At 48.1% G+C, this 21,758-nt stretch overlaps 1 protein-coding gene across 4 annotated transcripts; it reads left to right on the forward strand.

The window, feature by feature from the left end:
* Positions 1–1,973: 1,973 nt before the first annotated feature.
* LOC140197880 (uncharacterized) lies at positions 1,974–19,085 on the forward strand. 4 transcript variants are annotated; one of them, XM_072258434.1, is made up of 8 exons: positions 1,974–2,349; positions 6,523–6,591; positions 9,432–9,503; positions 10,419–10,537; positions 12,773–12,845; positions 13,090–13,255; positions 13,708–13,905; positions 16,338–19,085. In XM_072258434.1, exons 1-8 carry the CDS (start codon positions 2,332–2,334, stop codon positions 16,466–16,468), a joined length of 846 nt encoding a protein of 281 aa, XP_072114535.1. In that variant the 5' UTR covers positions 1,974–2,331; the 3' UTR covers positions 16,469–19,085. The 4 variants fall into 4 exon arrangements, with proteins under 4 accessions (XP_072114535.1, XP_072114536.1, XP_072114538.1 ...); XM_072258435.1 differs by having other exon boundaries at positions 12,773–12,833; XM_072258437.1 differs by lacking the exon at positions 13,090–13,255 and having other exon boundaries at positions 13,716–13,905.
* Positions 19,086–21,758: the final 2,673 nt, after the last annotated feature.

Genomic DNA, 21,758 nt, shown 5'->3' on the forward strand with positions numbered 1-21,758 from the left:
CCCGTGGCAGTGTGGCACAGCCTCCGTGCCGTCCCGTGGCAGTGTGGCACAGCCTCCGTGCCGCCCCTGTGGCAGTGTGGCACAGCCTCAGTGCCCCCCCTGTGACAGTGTGATACACCCTCAGTGCTGCCCACTGACAGGGGCGCTGGCTCATTTTTGCATTCTCCTCAACATTGAACCTCTTAAACTTAAATAGCAAATTCACAAATTTCTAGCAAATTTACCATGGAGAGCATTCTAACCATCACCATCTAGTATGGGTGGGAGGGGGGGGCTACTGCAGAGGATCACAATAAGCTGCAGAGAGATGTAAAATTAGTCATCTCCAGCATGGACACTGTCTACTATCCAGGACATCTTCAAACAGCATGCATTCATTCAGGTGCCTTGCCGTTCGCTCTGGGCGATCATGTCTGTCCATCTGTCACGGTCCCTGACCCTCCGAATTGTGCTTGTTGCCTCCCCTGTTTCTAACCAAAGAGCAGTGCCTCAAAAAGACGTCATCCATCACCCAGGACATTGCTACCAGCAGGAAGGAGGTACAGGAGCCTGAAGGCACACACTCAACGATTCAGGAACAGCTTCTTCCCCTCTGCCATCTGATTTCTGAATGGGCATTGAACCCATAAACACTACCTCACTACTTTTTTATTTCTATTTTTGCACTATTTATTTAATTTAACTATTATATATATATATGTTTTTTCTGTTCTTATGTATTGCAATGTACTGCTGCCACAAAGATAACAAATTTCACGACATATGCCAGTGATATTAAACCTGATTCTGATAATCTTTTTCCCAAGGTGGAAATGTCTAATACTAGAGGTGTGAGGGTGTAAGTTTGATGAAACAATGATCTGCTGGAGGAACTCAATGGATTGAGCAGAACTGTGAGACGGATGTTGAAGGAACTGTCACAGTACGGTAGTGGTTAGCATGCTTTATGGTACCAGTGACCTGGGTTCAATTCCTGTCATTGTCTGTAAGGAGTCTGTACATTCTCCCCGTGACTGTGTGGGTTTCCTCCCACAGTCCAAAGACATACTGAGCGGTAGGTTAATTGGTCATTGTAGATTGTCCTGGGATTTGGCTAGGGTTAAATCAGGGGTTGCTGGGCAGGAAGCTCGAAGGGCCAGAAGGGAGTACTCCACAGTGTATCTCAATAAATAAATACTGTTGGAATCTTGCAACCCAAAATGCCGAACATTTCCTTCACACAGAAAGCCCGGCGTGTGTTGCTAGGGGGCAGTGATGGGAACTATCAGATAGCGTCTCAATATTTGAAAGGCATTCAGACAGGCAGGGAATGGACGGATACGGACTATGCCAGATACTGCAAGAAACTGCAGAGAGGTGTGGACACAGTTCAGCTCATCACAGAAACCAGCCTCCTCCCATGGACTCTGTCTACACTTCTCACTGCTTTGGTAAAACTCAAACACCCAGCCACTCCAGACATTTCTCTCTTGCCCTGCAGCCCCCCCCCCCCCCCGCAATTAGGCAGAAGATACAGTGGCCTGAAAGTATGTACCTCCAGGCTCAAGGACAGTCTACTCTGCTGTTATAAAACTATTAAACGGTTCCCTGGTACAATCACATGGACTCTCATTATCTGCCTGCACCGCATTTTCTCTGTAATACTTTATTCTACCTTCCTCTTTTTATTTTGCCTGCAATGACTTGATCTGTATGAACAGAATGCAAGGCAAGTCTTTCACTGTACCTGGCTACATGTGACAATAATTAACCGATTTGCCAAATTACCTGCAGTTTAAATTAGCACTGTGCTCGGCAGCACTTACAAGGTTGAAAGGCTGGTCTGGAATTATATTGCCAGTGCTTCGATGTAGTCCTCCCAACCTGTAGGGGGAGATATTTCAGGCAATCGCCAGTAATTTTGGGTGTCGGCCACGCTACCATCAAGTTAGGGACATCTTGCCCACGCTGTCGCCTCCAGCCGTTGCCTCGTCGGTCCGAATGCGGTTGCTAGGAGCGACGTCATTCCTTATCGCCGGGCGGGTTACCGCTTAGCAAATAACACCCAGCAAGAATTAACGTCCAGTGCGAAACATTAGCAGGAAATTGTGTAATCCTGAGGCAAATGACAGGAAAATCACTTGCAAATATGATATATTTATAAATATTATGTGAAGGAAAGAGATTTAAATTAAAGAAAATGTCCCATTTGTAATAAGGACAACAAAAAAATCTCGATAAAGCACTCTGTTTAAAAGTAATGAAATAATGCGATAACAGATGCATTTATTCCGCTCATTCAAACTGATTGCAGTCTAATTTATTGCGTTGATTTGGGAGCCAGCGGTTAGAATGAGCTCAGCCGCAGAGGTAAGTCATTTTTAAAATTTTTGCTTTAACATGTTCTTTTTTTTTAATCTTTCCACTTTTGCGTTGAGGATTTAGTAACAAATTCCGAGGCAGCCAATGAAATTGGTCTGAAGTGCGATCGCCGTGGTAACGGAGGTTATTGTCCTTTTGGGCATAGTAAGATCCCACAGAGAGCGTGCAGGTCGTGGCATCACGAGTGGAGACCGAGGGAAGGAGGGCATGCTGTGGGCATGGCTTCGTCGGCCGGGGCATTGGGTGTAGACGTTGGGAAATTGTTTTGTGGCTGAACAAACCTTTATGAAGCCACATTTGGCATCCACTGTGTAGTGCAGCCATTGGAGGGGATGCTGCCCGAATTAGAGGGTATGTGCTATCAGGGGAAAGGTCAGATAAACTTGGGTTGCTTTCTCTGGAGTGGCAGAGGTTGAAGGAGGACTTGATAGAAATTTGTAAAATTGTGAGAGGGCTTTCTCCCAAGGCACTACATTTTATAACAACAATTAACTGAGAGTGTATCAATCATAAGTGCATTTATTTTTCTCACTGCAGGGGAAGACTAGCACAGCACATGAGCTGGTGATAGATTTGATAAAACAGACAACATAGTCAACCCTTTATACAGAAGTATAGCTTCAGTGTAAAGACATTTCTTTACGTCTGCTTAATCAGTGTACTTGAAATTCTTCCAGTAATCAAATCTGCTGGTCTGCAGTTTGTCAAGGACTTGGGTTCTATCAGTATTATGTTGCATGAACGCTATTAACAAAGCACTCTGGGACAATACAGGTTCCACTTTGTTACAGACAAAGAATGCCATTTTATTGCTACAAGTAAAGTACATTTCCACAGTAGAGATGTTCAATACTAGAAGTCATATCTTATAGCTGGATGGTGGGATGGAGATAACATCTACAAAAGTTAGATGTGAGGTGCTCCTTCCCTCCGTTAGCCTGTAGGTCACCCTTGGGGAAGGTGTAGCACCTGCTTAGCTCCCCCTGATCAGGGTCAGGTGAGGCCATGGGATCTGGTGGTGGATGGTCGTACGAGCAGCCGGTGCACATCACAAGTCCTGGTTATGCGACTATTGACACCAGGCAGACAATCTCTGAATAGTATCTCTGGGGGTCACCCGTCTTGTGAAGGCACTGCCCAGAAGAAGGCAATGGCAAACCACTTCTGTAGAAAAATTGCCAAGAACAGTCATGGCCAAAGACCACGATCGCCCATATCATATGACATGGCTCATAATGATGATGACGTCCCCATCTACATCAATGGAACTGTAGTGGAGCGTGTATCAAGCTTCAAATTCCTTGGTGTCCATATTTCCGAGGATCTCACCTGGTCCCTGAACTCCTCCATCCTGATCAAAAAGGCACAACAGCACCTTTATTTCCTGTGGAGCATCAAGAAAGCTCACCTCTGTCCCAGGATAATGACAGACTTTTACCATTGTACCATTGAGAGCATACTCACCAACTGCATCTCAGTGCGGTATGGCAATTGTCCCGTATCGGACCACAAAGCACTCCAGTGTGTGGTGAAAACTGCCCAGTGGATTATCGGCACCCAATTGCCCACCATTGAGAACATCTACCATAAATGCTGCCTGGGCAGGGCGAAAAGCATTATCAAGGATGCATCTCACCCTAACCATGGACTTTTTACTCTCCTCCCATCCGGTAGGCGCTACAGGAGCCTCTGCTCCCACAGCAGCAGGCACAGGAAGAGCTTCTTCCCTGAGGCTGTGACCCTGCTGAACCTTACATCACAGCGCTAAGCAGTATTGCATCCATATTGTACTGTCTCAGTACTTTTATATTTTTGTGTTGTATCACTTTTTTTATTCGCAGTTATTTTGTAAATCAGTGGTCCCCAACCACCGGGCCGCAAGGCATGCGCTACCGGGCCACAAGGAAACAATACGATTTGGCGATAGGAGTCAGCTGCACCTTTCCTCATTCCCTGTCATGCCCACTGTTGAGCCATTATGCACGCGAGGTCATTACCCGCGCGTCATCCATGTCAGCGCGGGAAGGAGATCAACTCCTCAAGGTTGCAAATGACGACGGGCTGAAAAGTATGTTTGACATAACATCTCTGCCCGCATTCCGGATCAAAGTCAAGGCTGAATATCCTGAGATAGCCACGAAAGCACTGAAAATGTTGCTTTCATTTCCAACATTTTTCTGCGAAGCGGAGTTTTCTGCAATGAATGCAATGAAAACTAAGTTGCGGAATAGACTGGACACAAGGTACCCCCTTCGAGTATCGCTGTCTCCCATCACCCCTCGATAGGACCGTCTCGTTGCAGGGAAACAAGGCCAGGGCTCCCACTGATTCAGCGATACTGGTGTGTTGCAATGATTTTATATGTTCATACGGGGAAAATATGTGCTGTGTGTTTAATATCCAAACGTTACTTAAAATGTTATGATGCTATTGACTTATAAGTGACCTATATAACCATGTAACAATTACAGCACGGAAACAGGCCATCTCGCCCCTTCTAGTCCGTGCCGAACGCTACTCTCACCTAGTCCCACCTACCTGCACTCAGCCCATAACCCTTCATTCCTTTCCTGTCCATATACCCATCTAATTTTTCTTTAAATGATAATATTGAACCTGCCTCTGCCACTTCTACTGGAAGTTTGTTCAACACTTACTTCAAGCTCCCCTGTCCTCCCCTGATAATTGATTTATCGCTATATTCATGCGAGGAAAATATGCACTGTGTGTTTAATATTAAATTCATTAGATAAACCCTTTTAGGAACAAAATTGAGTGTATTACCACTTATCACCTATATTCCGGTAGTGATTAACACCAACCCCCACGAACAGAATCGCCAAAAAGGATTTTCTTGGGGGCGGGGGAGGAATGGGCAGCTCACGACGCACATGCACATTGGTGCCCACGCAAGGCTTCATGGTCATTGTAGTCTTTTGGGTAAACAATGCATTTGACTGCTACTCTTGTTCGTTGGCAACCCTACCACCACCCCCCCCCCGCCCCCCGGTCGGCCGGTCCGCAAGAATATTGTCAATATTAAACCGGTCCGCAGTGCAAAAAAGGTTGGGGACTCCTGATGTAAATAACACTATTCTTTGCATTTCTGGTCAGATGCTAAATGCATTTCATTGGCTTTGTATCTGTACTTGGCACAATGGCAATAAAGTTGAATCTAATCTAATCTTTACAGATAGCCTACAAAAGGACGTTTTCACTGTACCTCGGTACACATGACAATAATAAGCCAATAACTTTTAAGGTGAGAAGAGGAAAGTTTAAAAGGTGACTTGAGGGGCAAGCCCTGGAACGGGCTGCCAGGGGTTGTGGTGGAAGCAGATAGGTTAGTGGCTATGAGGTAGATGTGTGGAACATGCTGCCAGAGGTACTGATGGGGCAGATACATTGGGAATATTTAAAATACTCTTGGTCGGGCAAAATTGAGGGGATTGTGGGACTGAAGGGTCAGATTGATTTTAAGAGTAATTTAAAAGGTAGTCACAGTATTGTGGGCTGAAGGGCCTGTTCTGTTCTATGGTATTTGAGGCTGCTGGCTAGACATGAGAATATGCAGGGAATGGAGGAGTATGGTTTATCTACAGGCAGGAGAGATTTAAGTTCGAAGTATGTGTACTATACACAGCCCTGAGATTCATCTCCTTATAGGCAGCCACAAAACAAAGAAACCCATTTAAAAAAACACCGCCTACCCCCAGCGTGCAGAGAAAAAGAAAGCAAATAGTGCAGACAATGGAAGAAAATTAATAGCATTCAGAATGGAAGCTTATAAAAGTGAGTCCACAGCTGCAGCCGATTCAGGAGCCCGTTAGCTGCAGGCCACAGCCACAGTGCAGCACAGAGACAAGTAAACCTTTCGGAACAGCAAGCTGAGCCAGCCTGAGCCCTCTCCTCTAGCCTCAGCACCCTGATCTTGCCCAGCGTCCAAACCGTGAGTCAATCCTTGCTCTCAGGCCTGGGCCCCGCTGTCTCGATTCAGGCCATGCCTGACCTTTCAGCACAGATATTGTGGGCCAAAGGGCCTGTTACCTTTTATTATCTGACCCAATGCCTGTATATGATTTTATGGTGTCCCCTGTTCACCATTGCTTCTCTGCTCCTGAGTCTAACACTGCTGACTGGGATCTTTTGTTGTCTCTCTAGGACTCAACAAAATCAGTGCAGCAACTTCAGGATTTCCTCGGAGATTTATTGATCCTGGGATCACTCCAGGTAAAGTGGGTCTGTAATTAGTGAGCTAAGCTGGTGGGGAAATAATGCTGCGCTTGTTTAAGGCCCAGGAAGGGAGTCTCCTAAGTCTCAGACATTACTGGGAATTACCTGGAAATAAAAGTTCAAGTAAATTTTATTATCAAAGTACATATGTGTCACCACATACAACCCTGAGATTCATTTTCTTGTGGGCATACTCAGCAATCTATAGAATAGTAACTGTAACAGGATCAATGAAAGATCAACCAGAGTGCAGACTGTGAAAATGCAAATATAAATAAATAGCAATAAATAATGAGAATATGAGTAAGTGAGATCATCCGTTGTGGGAGCATTTCAATGATGGGGCAAGTGAGTGTAGTTATCCCCTTTGGTTCAAGAGCCTGATGGTTGAGGGGTAATAACTGTTCTTGAACCTGGTAGTGCAAGTCCAGAGGCTGTTGTGCCTTCTACCCGTTGGCAGCAGCAAGAAAAGAACATGGCCTGGGTGGTGGTAATCTCTGATGATGGATGCTGCTTTCCTATGACAGCATTTCATGTGCTCAGCAGTTGGGAGGGCTTTGTACGTGATGTACTGGGCCAAATCCATTACCTTTAAAGGATTTATAGTTCAAAGGCATTAGTGTTCCCATAATAGGCAGTAATGCATTCAGTCAATTTTCTCTTCACTACACATCTATAGAAGTTTGTCAAAGTTTTAGTTGTCATGCCAAATCTCCACAGACTCCTAAGGAAGTAGGGGAGCTACCGTGCTTTCTTTGCAGTTGCACGCGTGCTGAAGTGGAAGGCTATGCAGGAGGGAAGGGTGAGATTGATCTTAGACTAGTTTAAAAGGATGGCACAATATTATGGGCTGAAGGGCCTGTATCATGCTGTTCCATTACTGCCATTGTGGGGGGGGGGGGGGTGCAGGAGCCAGAAGACACACTCTCAACGATTCAGGAACAGCTTCTTCCCATCTGTCGTCAGATTTCTAAACAGACCGTGAACCCATGAGCACTACCTCACTGTTCCTCTTTTAGACGATTTGTTTATTTTGTAATTTATTGTGATTTTATGTCTTTGCACACTACTGCTGTTGCAAAACACAGCTCACGTCATATAAGCTGTGGGCCTATACTGACTGGAATTCTGAAGAATGAGGGGAGACCTCATTGAAACCTATCGAATGGGGAAAGGCCTCGATAGAGTGGATGTGGAGAGGATGTTTCCTGTGGTGGGAGAGTCTTAAGACCAGAGGACACAGCCTCAGAATAGAGGGACTTCCATCTAGAATGGAGATGAGGAATTTCTTTAGCCAGAAAGTGGTGAAACTGTGGAATGCATTGCCACAGGCTGCTTTGGAGGCCAAGTCATAGGAGATATTTAAGGTGGAGGTTGATAGGTTTAGATTTAGATTATTTAGATTTAGGTTCTTGATTAGTTAGGGCATGAAGGGATATGGGAAGAAGGCAGGAGATTGGGGTTGAGAGGGAAAATCAGGACTTCGTGAAGAAATGGTGGAGCAGATTCGATGAGCCAAATGGCCTAATTCTCCTATATCTTATGGTTTTATGGTCTTAAGACAATGATAATAAAGCTGAGGCCAATTCTGACCTATTGGTAACTATTTATATTGTCAGGTGTCCCGATATACAGTGAAAAGGTTTTAGTTTGCATGCCATCCAGACAGATCATTCCGTACTTCTGGGGCGTCACGGTAGCATAGCAGTTAGCCTGACATTGTTAATATCGTCAGGTCTAATACCGCCACTGTCTGTAAGTTCTCCCCATGGTTTCCTCCCAGTGCTCTGGTTTCCTCCCAAATACCTGTGGGTTAATTGGTCACATGGGTGTCAGTGGGCAGTACGAGCCCGTTGGGCTGGATGGGCCTGCTACTGTGCTGTATCTCTAAATAAACAGAAGTGTGGGACTGACCAAAAGTCTTAGGCACATACTCTATATATAACTAGGCTGCCCTAAGACATTTGCACAATACTGTGTTTGTCAACACAGAGCGAGTTTGTAAATCTGGCGGGAGCAAAGGATGTTGGGAATGGTGATGGTGGAGAGCCACGTTAGGGGTGTGGGTCAGGTGGCAGAGGTGTGCAGGGATGGGGGGGTGCGGGTGCAGACACACCCACCCCCGAGACACCAGGCAAGATCCAAACAATTGATCTATTGATCATTACAGAATGTCTCTCTGGCGCTCCCTCCTCTCCCCTCTCGCTTCCCATTTTCCCAACCATGGTTCCCCTCTCCCTGCTCCCTTCTCACTCTCAGTGCACAACAGAGAACCAGATCAGAATCAGGTTTATCATCATTCACATATGTCTCGAAACCTGTGCCAAAGTCTTGAGCACCCCAGCTGTAAATATGTGCCTAAGACTTTTGCATGGTACTGTACATCAAGGTGGTAAAAAGGAAAACAGGAATTCAGAATTAATTGTTACAGTTACTGAGAAAGTGCAGCGCAGGCTGACACATAAAGTGTCTCGATATATAGATTGGGAGTTCAAGTCCTGAAGAAGGGTCTCGGCCCAAAATGTCAACTGTTTATTCAGTTCCATAGATGCTGCCTGACCTGCTGAGTTCCTCCTGCATTTTGTGTGTGTTACCTTGGGAGATTAAGAGTTCATCGTATGCTAGGTCCATCTTGGAGTGTGATAATGGTGGGATAAGGCAGCACAGTCGCATATCGATCGCTTTACAGAACCAATGATCACTGATCAGGGTTTAATTCTCGTGGCTGTCTGTAAGGAGTTTGTACGTCCTCCCCATGACCACGTGGGTTTCCTCCGGATTTGAATTTGACTGCTTGCATCCACCCAGCCAACTATTTTGGTTTCTTCTCTCCTCAGGGTTTCCGATACTTCCAGACCTGGCTACGTGGCCGCGAGGAACTGCTGCTGTCTGTGGTAAACAAGGATCTCGTAAGTATTCCAATGGGAGTTGCCTACTCCTCCCATCCTCCTCGCCACTGAAGTCCAGCCGGTTTCTGTAGCACCTTTTCACCACCTCAGGACAGCCCAAGGGTCCACCTGACTGCGTCCTTAAATTGCCCATCCTGTCCTTCATCCTCCTCTTGTGAAGGAGAACCTTCGGCCCATCAAGACTAGACTGAGGCAGCAGGAAGTATCGATGGAGTCCATGGAGGGGAGGATTATTTCTGTGACGTGCTGAGCTCTGCTCTCAATTCTCGGCAGTTTTTATGGTCACATGCAGAGCTATTCCTCCAAGAGGACCACAACCTTGTCGTAGGGTTTGGAGGCTTGTGCGCCTCATTGACCCGGAGCTATGTTGGCTGGGGTCAGCGCTTTATGTTTTGGCTCTTGGTAGGGTCACCCAAGCCAAACAGGTCAAAGGCTAGAGGCCAGACTAAGAGTGGTCCACCAGTCCTTCAGGTTTGGGGGTTCAGCTCAGGGCTAACAACTCTGACTGATCAAACAAAACTGTTACAGAAACAGCAATGAAGAACCCTTGTACATCTGAGTGTGAGTCTCCACCTGGGACTTGCATGACCGAGAGGAAGCTACAGTCACCATGAACACCACCAGAGATGGAGGACCTTCACTGCTGCCCCCTCACCAGTGGTGTAATGGGCAGTAAGTAAGTGAGCAGAGCAATAGGCATCCCGAGCTGGGAGGCGTCAGATAGGATGCTTCCTATGGTGCATCGATAAAAATTGCTGAGGTTCCATGGGGACTTGCCAAATTTCTTTAGCCTCCGGAGGAAGTAGGGGAGCTGGTGAGCCATGGTGCCTATGTGATTGGACCAGGACATGCTGTTGGTGCTGTGATTTCTGTCTTACTGTGAATCATAGTAACTGTCCTCCCTGTCCGTGACAGAGCTGGAAAATAGTGCATGGTGCGAGGGTCCCCATCGCCTCTCCCACCGAGAGCCATGGATTCGGACAGACGCCGCCGGGCGACCTCTCTCCGCTGATGCCCCTGCGATTGCAGAAGAGGTAACGTCAACTCCCCAGCTTCTCCCCCCCCCCCCCCACAACATTTATGCTGAGAATCTCATGAGCTGGAGGGGGGTGTGGGGGGCAAAAACAGCCCAAACCAGAAGGAGCAAACCACACCAGTGACCACCCCCCCCCCCCCCGCAATGGACTCTGGAGAACTGAGATTTTGAATGGGAGAGGTAAAGTTCAGCATCCAGAGAGAGAGAGAGTGGGAGAACAGGTTAGCAATGTATTGGGGTCTAAGAGACCATTTGGTCCCTCAAGCCTGTTCCACTGTTCTGAAAGATCTGATTGTAATTCCAACAATGAACAGGCCCTTCAGCCCACCATATCTTTGCCAGTCATGACACCAATCCAAAGTAATCCCATCAGTCTGCGTACAGTCCACATCCCTCCATTTTGTTTGTGTACCTGTCTAAGCACCTCCTACATATTGTATCTGTTGCCACAACCTCTTCCCGTTGCCTCATCTGGGCACCCAACTCTCTTTAAAAAAAAATACTCACTCCACACATCCCCTTTAAAGTTTCCCCACTTACCTTAAAGCTGTGCCCTGTGGTAATTGGTATTTCTACTCTGAGAACAAGAATCTGACTGTCAGCCCCTATCAATGCCTCTCATAGTTTTATTAAACTCCTGTCAGGCCTCTGCCGCTCCATAGAAAACAACCAAGTTGGTGCAGTCTCTCCTTTTAGCTGTTGCTCTCTAATCCAGGCAGCATCCTGGTGAGCCTCTTCTGCGTCCTCTCCAGAGCCTCCACGTCCTTCCTGTAATGGGGTGACCAGAACTGCACACAATGCACCAAGTGTGGTCTGCCTCTCGGTTTTACACTGCTACAGGATGATCTGTTTATTTTATTCTGCGATACAGCGCAGCGTTGGCCCTTCCAGGCTTCAAGCCAAGCTGCCCCAGTAATCCCGGATTAACTAGTCTCGGGACAATTTATAATGACCAATTGCCCAGTGCATCTTTGGAGTTGGGAGGAAACTGGAGCACCCAGAGGAAAATCCACGCGCTCCATGGGAGGACGTACTGACCGCGCTGCAATTGAACTCTGACCTGCGGAACCCCGCAAGTTGTAATAGCTTTGTGCTAACCGCTACGCTCCTGTGCTGCCCAGTCTGGTGCTCTGTGCCTGGAGCTGTGAAGGCACACCAGCCTTTCCATTAAACCCAGAAGACAGAGTCTGCACCACCATTTGATCAAGAGTACGCCTTGATAGTGGCCACACACATCACCGGGGTGGGAAAGGTAGAGAGGACATGACAAAGATGTTTCCAACAGTGGGAGAGTCTAAAATCAGAAGGCACAGCCCTCTAGAACAGAGGTGAGAAGGAATTTCTCAACCCCAACCTTTGATACCCTTTCCAATCAAGAACCTATCAACTTCTGTTTTAAATATAATGATTTGGCCTCCACGACTGTCTGTATCTACAAATTCCGCAGATCCACCACCCTCTGGTGAAAGGAATTCCTCCTCATCTCTAGAGGGCTGTGCCCTCAGGTCTTAAACTCTTCCACTCTTGAAAGCACCCTGTCTATGTCCCCTCTACTTTTCCCACCCAGGGGACATGTGTGGCCACTGTCAAGGCGTACTGATCCACAGCCCCCACCCCCCAGTTTGTGAAGGTCACATTTCTGCAGCCAGCTTCTCCTATGAGCATCACAGACCCCTCACCCCCACCCCCATCACGGATCCATGACTGCCTGCTCCCAAGCTCTGGTGACACAGGCCACCATGTCCTTCCTTTGACCCCCGCTTTCTCTTCCGCTGCTAAGCCATTGATTGTCCTGTCTGTGTTGAGCTAGGCAGGACGGAGGGGCACCATGAGGAGGGCACTGTGAACAGAGCGACACCATGGGCAGAGGGTACAGTGGGCAGAGACAACATGGGCAGAGGGTACTGTGGGCAGAGACGCACCATGAGAAGAATCACTCTGGGCAGAGGGGTACCATGGGAAGAAGGGCACTGCAGACAAAGGGGCATTGTGGGCAGAGAGGCACCATGAGAAGAAGCACTCTGGGCAGAGAGACAGTAGCCCTTTGCTGGCATCATTGACTCAACTGGCCACACATTCTGGTTTCAGGTCTCACGATGGTGATGGTTTAACATAATGATGGCAACCTTCCAACCCTGAGCCTTCCTGCCTCCCTCTTTTCTCCTGCTCTCCACTCTTCCTCCCCGTTCCTTCTCTCTTTCCACTGCATTAACGGTCTGTTCTCTGCTCTCAGGACCTCTGGAAATGGACAGGGGGATGTGGGTCTCCCCCCAGCCTCACCCTGTGATCATGAGGTAGTCGTCCCCGTGAGTAACTCTGTGATCCACCCACCGTATTCCAGTGTGTTTACCCATGTCCCAGTATGTTTAAAACCTCTATCCCAGTTTAACCTCAGTGTTTGCATCCTCTGTCCCAGTGCATTCACCCCGTCATGACAGTGTTTACCCCTATCACAGTGTTTACCCTGTCACCTCCCCCTGGGATGACCCATTCTCGGATCCATGGTCGGTGTCTGTGTGAAGCCCACCAGCTCCATGTTTGCCCCTGCAGGGCCCAGACTGCACCCTCTTCCTGCTGACCGGGTACACCAGATACCAGCAGCCGTTGGTCTGGCTCCGCTCTCACCACCCCCACCTGCTCAGGTCTGCAGCCGGCGATGGGGCTGACAACGACATCCCACTACGGCTGGAGTCCACTGCTGGCTGGCACCGAAATGGTAACTGCCCACTATATCTCACTCGCAGTGCCTCACGGCCATATCTCACCTCTCACCAGCCTGTCTCACACCATGTCTCTTCTGCCCCCCCATCTTGCCCCTTGCCTCTCACCTCCCGCCCCCCGTCTTGCCTTTGGCCTCTGGCCTCCCGCTCCCCCCGTCTTGCCTCCCGCCCCCCCCTTGCCTCTCACCTCCCGCCCCCCCGTCTTGCCTCCCACCCCCGGTCTTGCCTCCCGTCTTGCCTCCCACCCCCCGGTCTTGCCTCTCGCCTCCCGCCCCCCCGTCTTGCCTCCCACCCCCCGGTCTTGCCTCCCACCTCCTGCCCCCCCGTCTTGCCTCTCACCTCTCACCGCCCACCCCCCCTCGCCTCCCCCCTCCCTCGTCTTGCCTCTTGCCTCTCGCCCTGCCATCCCCCTCTCTGTGGCTCCCCTCACTCTCTTCCTTTGCCTCAGCTGTGCAGGTCTGGGAGATTGTGTCCGAGCTGGTGTCTCTCTGCACATGGCCTCCTCCCTCTAATCCATTCACCCTGGACTTGCGCCACTTGGAGTCGCTTCCTCTGACTGAGAGGTTCCTCGCTACAGGTGCCCTGACCAGCTTTCTACAGAAACTCGTGATACATGGAGATTGGGAGCAGCCGTACCACAGCAAAGGTGGGTCTGGGGAAGTCCTTGGAAATCCCTGCTTGTCCCAGTGCATGTGGTGGTGGGTGCTGATAGTGCGACTGACATAGCCCCCCACCTCTGAGACACCCATGTTACTTCAATGAATCTGCTTGCCTTTGCTCTTTTGGTGACAGATATACCAGGTTTCTCCCTGGGATTGTAGAATTATTTGAACCACAATGGAGGCCCGTTGGCACAGATACAGCACAGAACCAGACCTTTGGCCCATCTCATCCATGCTGCCTACTTGAGCTCGTCAAATATCCCTCAAAACCTTTCCTATCCTGTTCCTGTCCGAACGTCTTTTAAGTCTCATAGCATCCGCCTCAACCACGACTTCTGATCACCCATTCCACACACCCACTACCGTCTGTGCCCGTCAGATCCCCTTTTCATCTCTCCCCTCTCCCTTCTCACCTGAAGCCTATGTCCTCCAGTTTTACACTCCCCTTCCCTGGGGAAAAGACACATTATCTACTCGCCTCGTAATTTTTATTGTTTATTTATTGAGATACAGCACTGATTCGGCCTGCCTGGCCCTTTGAGCCGTACCGCCCAACAAACCCCCCGATTTAACCCAAACTTACAATGACCAATTAACCTACCAACTGGTGCGCCTTTGCACTGGGGGAGGAAACCCACGCAGTCCCGAGGAGAACGTACAAACTGCTTACAGGCAGCGATGGGAATTGAACCTGGGTCACTGGTACTGTAAAGCATTGTGCTAACCACTACGCTACTGTGCCGCCCTAATTTATAAACTTCTATCAGGTCATCCCTCAGTGTCCTTCGCTCCAGGGAAAAGAAAACTCAGCTATCTCTTCCTGTCTCTCTTTATAACTCGAGGCCTCTAATCCCAGCACCATCATGAATCTTTTAGGCACCCTTTAGATGAATGGTGGTTGAAGAATTGGTGCAAGGGGAAGGGTTTCAAATCTGGGGATCATTGGGGAAGGTATGACCTGTGGCGAGGTGGAGATACGTCTCGATCAAATGGATGTAAAGCACTCCTTCCCTCCGCTAGCCTGCAGGCCACACTTGGGCAAGGCGTAGCACCTGCTTAACTTCCCCCCACCCCGATGAGGGTCATGTGAAGCCATGGGATCAGGTGATGGATGGTGGTATGAGCAGCCGATGCAGATCACAAGTCCTGGTTATGTGACCACTGACACCAGGCAGACAATCTCTGAAGAGTATTGGTAATGACTGGGGTCACCCGTCTTGTAACGACACTACCCAGAAGAAGGCAATGGCAAACCCCTTGGAGGGCTCTGGGCTGTGTAGGAAGGAAGACGTCAGGGGTTCCTTACCCCTTGCTTAATGTGACTGGTCCATGGCATAAAATAGGCTGGGAACTCCTGAGTTAGTTGTCTTGCTGGAGGTGTATAAGATGATAAGAGGCAAACTGGGGTTCAGGTTTATGTACCACATGGACATCAGATATACAGTGAAAGGTGTAATTTGTATTAACAATCAACACACATAGTTCGAGTGGACAGCCAGATATATTTTCCCAGAGCGGAAATGGTTAATACGAGAGGGCATCATTTCAAGGTGAGTAGAAGAAAGTACAGTGGGGGGGGGGGGGGGGATGTTAGAGGTAGGTTCTTACACGTGGAATGGTGAGGAAGTGGAACTCACTGCCAGGGGTGATGGTAGGGATATTTAATGAACTCATAGATGGGATGGAGGGCTGTGCGGGAGGGAAGGGGTAGATTGGGATTAGAGTAGATGAAAAGGTTGGCACAGCACTGAGGGCCGAAAGGCCAGCACTATAAGTTCTAAAAGTATCCCTCCCAACCATTGAGCACATCTGCAGTCAGCACTGTTGTGGAAAAGCAGCATCCATCATCAAAGATCCTCACCACCCAGACCATGCTCTCTTCTCACTTCTGCCATCGGGTAGAAGGTACAAGAGCCTCAGGACTGACACCACCAGGTTCGAGAACAGTTACTACCTCCCAACCTTCAGGCTCTTGAACAAAACGGGATAATGACACTCACTTGCCCATCCATTGAGATGTTCCCACAATCAATGATCTCACTTTAACGACTCTTTATCTTGTTATCTCATGTTCTTGCTATTGCTATTATATTTGCATTTGCAGTTTTTGTTTTGTATCCACTACTTGATCTTTCATTGATCCTGTTATAGTTACTATTCTATAAATTTGCTCTGCCCACAGGGAAAAAAAATCTCAGGGTTGTATATGGTGACATATGTACTTTGATAATAAATTTACTCTGAACTTTGAAGTTTCCTGTCACAGGTGCTCGTACCAGTAGTTGACAACGCACGGCAGGTTTCTGACACTCCCCCCCTTCCATTGCTGAGGTGGGGGTGGGTGGATTCTTCTCCTGGGATTGGATGCTCCCCTGGCCACTTTGCAGCTAACTGGAGGGTGTTTGCTGCCTTTCAGTGCTGGAGGACCTGGAGACTGTAAACAGGCTTCACGTCAAGGCCCTGCTCAAGATGCAGAGGCTGAGGGAGGGAGAAGAGGAGGCAGAAGGCGAGCAGGAGAAAGACAGCATTTTACCCTGCAGCGAGTGAGCGGACAACGGCCCTCTGGCAGAAGCGTAACAGGCAGGAGTCGAAGGAGGAGGCGATAAGAACATAAGGAATGAAGATTTGCTTTATTTGTCACATGTATATTGAAACATACGGTGAAATGAGTTATTGGCATCAACAACCAACACAGTCTGATGATGTCCCTGGGGGCAGCCAATAAGTGTCGCCATGTTTCCAGCCAACTTACTAACCCTACCTGTATGTCTTCAGAGTGTGGGAGGAAACTGGGGATCCCAGGGGAAACCCACGCAGTTACAGGGAGAACATACAGACTCCTTTCCAATAGCAGCAGGAATTAAACCCCAACTGGTCGCACTACAAAGCATTATGTAAACGCTACACGACCGTTCCATGTGGTCAGCCATCCAATAAGATCGTGGCTGATCTGTCCGTGGACTCAGCTCCACCCACCTACCTGTTCCCCAGAACCCTGAATTACCCTGCTTTGTAAAAATGTATCTCACTTTGTCTTAAAATATTTGATCCATTTGCCTCTACTGCTATTCCGGGCAAAGAATTCCACAGGTACATTTCTTTCTAGGAAAAGCAGTTTCTCCTCATCTCTATTCCCCCAAATCTTGAGGCTTTGTCCCCTGGTTCTAGTCTCACCAGTTGAAATGGCTTTCCCTCCTCTCTCTTATCTAAACGTTTCATAAGTTAATGTTTCTATGAGATCCCCTCTCAATTGTCGATGATAGTGTCAGGTGACTCGATATCTCCTCACAGGCAAACCCCATGTGTGGGAGGGTACCCAGGGACCAGAGACACAATGGAAACCTGGACACTGATGAAGTCTGGAGGGAAAAGCTGAACGTTGAAGTCCAAAGCTCGGAGAGTCTGAAGATAAAGGGGCCCAAACTTTGAGTCTGCGAGTTCGGGCCAGGGACTGTAGGTTAGAGGCCCGATGTCTGAGGGTTTAAAAAGGCAAGGAATCTTCAACAGTTTTTGACTCGGAGCAAGAAGGCTGCGAGTGAACGGCTGGTTTTCGGAGCCAAGGCAGTTTTTGCCACTCGGGGTAAAAGAGAAGCAAGACTGCGCAGGCGCGTGACGTCAGCCAGTAGAGTGCGAAAGGTCTTAAAAGAAGACCGCCATATCCAGCAGGCAGTGTTCGGAGTGGGCAGAAGAATGATAGGGCTTAGGTGGTAACGGGGTGAGGCGAGGTAAGTTTGCGGAAAGGAGTAAGTATGTGTGTGAGGCCGGTTTCCTGTGCTCGGTGTCAGATGTGGGAGGTCCTGGAGTCTTCCAGCCTCCTGGACGGCCATATCTGCACCCGGTGTGTCGAGCTGCAGCTCCTGAAAGACGGAGTTAGGGAACTGGAGATGCAGCTCGATGACCTTTGCCTGGTCAGGGAGAGCGAGGAGGTGATAGAGAGGGGTTATAGGCAGGTAGTCACACCGGGGCTACGGGAGACAGACAAGTGGGTCACAGTCAGGAGGGGGAAGGGGAAGAGTCAGGTACTAGAGAGTACCCCTGTGGCTGTACCCCTTGACAACAAGTACTCCTGTTTGAGTACTGTTGGGGGAGGGGGACAGCCTACCTGGGGGAAGCGACAGTGGCCGTGCCTCTGGCACAGAGTCTGGCCCTGTGGCTCAGAAGGGTAGGGAAGGGAAGAGGAAGGCAGTAGTGAGAGGGGACGCTATAGTGAGGGGGTCAGATAGGCGATTCTGTGGATGCAGGAAAGAAACTTGGATGGTAGCTTGCCTCCCAGGTGCCAGGATCCGGGATGTTTCTGATCACATCCAAAATATCCTGCAGTGGGAGGGAGTTTAGCCAGAGGTCGTGGTACATATTGGTACTGTCATGTGTGACGCCAAGCAGAGCTACCAGACGGATGATGCTAATGAGAGAGATAACGGAAAACAATGGTGAAACATTCAAAATGCTAATAAGAGAGAAGACAGAGATTAATGAGAAAGAAACACAATTCAGATATTGACAGACCGTTTGCTTTGAACCTGAACTGTTTGAAGTTTGATGGACAGGTGATACCCCAGCAGGGGGATAAAAAGAGCAAGTTTGCTAAGGCACGGTACTCCACAAGACGCTGGAAAGAGCAGTGTGCCCCCACAAGTTGGTGGAAGTTTGAAGGACCGGTTCACGGGAATTGGTCAGAGGCTCACAGGGTGTAAAGGTACAATTGGTGAGAACCTGGGGTGTGTGTCCGCCCTTGCCTGGGTGCCGGGTTCACCACGGAGGAACGATTGTATCCGGAACGGAGGGGTCACAGTCGGTGACCACAGCGGGATCAGAAGACATCAAGAGGTCTGCCTGAAACCAACTGCATATCTCTATCTATCTATCTATCTATCTATCTATCTCTCTCTCTTTCTCTCTCTCCTACCACCCCCTCTCCCTCCCCTCCCTCCCCCAACAGTACAACAACAGCGACTACTTTGAACTGCACTAAACTGAACTGAACTCTGCTTTACTTAAGACTGATTATTTTATCCCTAGACTGCGATAGAGCTTGGTTGATTCCTATTATCCTAGTTCTGTGTATATGTGTGTATTATCATTGCTAACCTGTTACATTTATATCCTTATGATTAGTGTACTGTATTACTTATTTCTTTAATAAAACTTTATTAGTTCCTAGTGATCACAGACTCCAACGAGCATTCCATTTCTGCTGGTTTGGCAACCCAGTTACTGGGTACGTAACAGTACCAATGACATAGGTAGGAAAAGGGAGGAGGTCCTGAAAACAGACTGCAGGGAGTTAGGAAGGAAGTTGAGAAGAAGGACTGCAAAGGTAGTAATCTCGGGATTACTGCCCATGCCATGTGACAGTGAGAATAGGAATAGAATGAGGTGGAGGATAAATGCGTGGCTGAAGGATTGGAGCAGGGGGCAGAGATTCAGATTTCTGGATCACTGGGACCTCTTTTGGGGCAGGTGTGACCTGTACAAAAAGGATGGTTTGCACTTGAATCCCAGGGGGACCAATATCCTGGCGGGGAGGTTTGCTAAGGCTACTGGGGAGAGTTAAAAGTAGAATTGTTGGGGAGTGGGAACCGAACTGAAGAAACTGGGGAAGAGGAGGTTGGCTCACAAATAGAGAAAGCTTGTAGACAGTGCAAGAGGGAGGATAGGCAGGTGATAGAGAAGGGACGCGCTCAGACCGAAGGTTTGAGATGTGTCTATTTTAATGCAAGGAGTATTATGAACAAAGCCGATGAGCTTAGAGTGTGGATCAGTACTTGGAGATATGATGTGGTGGCCATGACAGAGACTTGGATGGCTCAGGGACAGGAATGGTTACTTCAAGTGCCGGGTTTTAGATGTTTCAGAAAAGTCAAGGAGGGAAGCAAAAGAGGTGGGGGCGTAGAACTGTTGATCAGAGATAGTGTCACGGCTGCTGAAAAGGTGGACATCATGGAGGGACTGTCTATGGAGTCTCTGTGGGTGGAGATTAGGAACAGGAAGTCAGTAACTTTACTGGGTGTTTTTTATAGGCTGCCCAATAGTAACAGTGATATCGAAGAACAGATAGGGAAACAGATCCTGGAAAGGTGTAGTAATAATAACTGAGTTGTCATGATGGGAGATTTTAATTTCCCAAATATCAATTGGCATCTCCCTAGAGCAAGGGGTTTAGGTGGGGTGGAGTTTATGTGTGTTCAGGAAGGTTTCTTGACACAATATGTAGATAAGTCTCCAAGAGGAGAGGCTGTACTTGATTTAGTATTGGGAAATGAACCTGGTCAGGTGTCAGATCTCTCAGTGGGTAGCATTTTGGAGACAGTGATCATAATTCTATCTCCTTTACAATATCATTGAAGAGAGATAGAAACAGACAAGTTAGAAAAGCGTTTAATTGGAATAAGGGGAATTATGAGGCTATTAGGCAGGAAATTGGAAGCTTAAATTGGAAACAGAGGTTCTCAGGGAAAAGTACGGAAGAAATGTGGCAAACGTTCAGGTGATATTTGTGTGGATTCTGCATAGGTACGTTCCAATGAGACAGGGAAGTTATGGTAGGGTACTGGAACCGTGGTGTACAAAGGCTAATAAATCTAGTCAAGAAGAAAGAAAAGCTTACAAAAGTTCAGAGAGCTAGGTAGTGTTAGAGATCTAGAAGATTATAAGGCTAATAGAAGAAAATTAGGAGAGCCAGAAGGGGCCATGAGAAGACCCTGGCGGGCAGGATTAAGGAAAACCCCAAGGCATCTACAAGTACGTGAAGAGCAAGAGGATAAAATGTGAAAGAATAGGACCTATCAAGTGTGACAGTGGGAAAGTGTGTTTGGAATCGGAGGAAATAGCAGAGTTACTTAATGAATACTGTACTGTGGAAAAGGATCTTGGTGATTGTAGTGATGACTTACAGTGGACTGAAAAGCTTGAGCATGTAGATATTAAGAAAGAGGTTGTGCTGGAGCTTTTGGAAAGCATCAAGTTGGATAAGTTGCTGGGACCGGATGAGATGTACCCCAGGCTACTGTGGGAGGCAAGGGAGGAGATTGCTGAGCCTCTGGTAATGATCTTTGCATCATCAATGGGGACGGGAGAGGTTCTGGAGGATTGGAGGGTTGCAGATGTTGTTCTGTTATTCAAGAAAGGGAGTAGAGATAGCCCTGGAAATTATAGACCAGTGAGTCCTACCTCAGTGGTTGATAAGTTGATGGAGAAGATCCTGAGAGGCAGGATTTATGAACATTTGGAGAGGGATATGATTAGGAATAATTAGCATGGCTTTGTCAAGGGCAGGTCGTGCCTTACGAGCCTGGTTGAATTTTTTGAGGATCTGACTAAACACATTGATGAAGGAAGAGCAGTAGATGTAGTGTATATGGATTTCAGCAAGGCATTTGATAAGGTACCCCACAAGGCTTATTGAGAAAGTAAGGAGGCATGGAATCCAAGGAGACATTGCTTTGTGGATCCAGAACTGGCTTGCCCACAGAAGGCAAAGAGTGGTTGTAGATGGGTCATATTCTGCATGGAGGTCGGTCACCAGTGGAGTGCCTCAGGGATCTGTTCTGGGACCCCTACTCTTAGTGATTTTTATAAATGAATCTGGATGAGGAAGTGGAGGGATAGGTTAGTAAGTTTGCTGATGACACAAAGGTTGGAGGTGTTGTGGATAGTGTGGAGGGCTGTTAAGAGGTTACATTGGGACATTGATAGGATGCTAAACTGGGCTGAGAAGTGGCAGATGGAGTTCAACCCAGATAACTGTGAAGTGGTTCATTTTGGTAGGTCAAATATGATGGCAGAATATTGTATTAATGGTAACACTCTTGGCAGTGTGGAGGATCAGAGGGATCTT

The sequence above is a fragment of the Mobula birostris genome, chromosome 5, assembly GCF_030028105.1.
Source record: "Mobula birostris isolate sMobBir1 chromosome 5, sMobBir1.hap1, whole genome shotgun sequence".
Lineage (NCBI taxonomy): Eukaryota > Metazoa > Chordata > Chondrichthyes > Myliobatiformes > Myliobatidae > Mobula > Mobula birostris.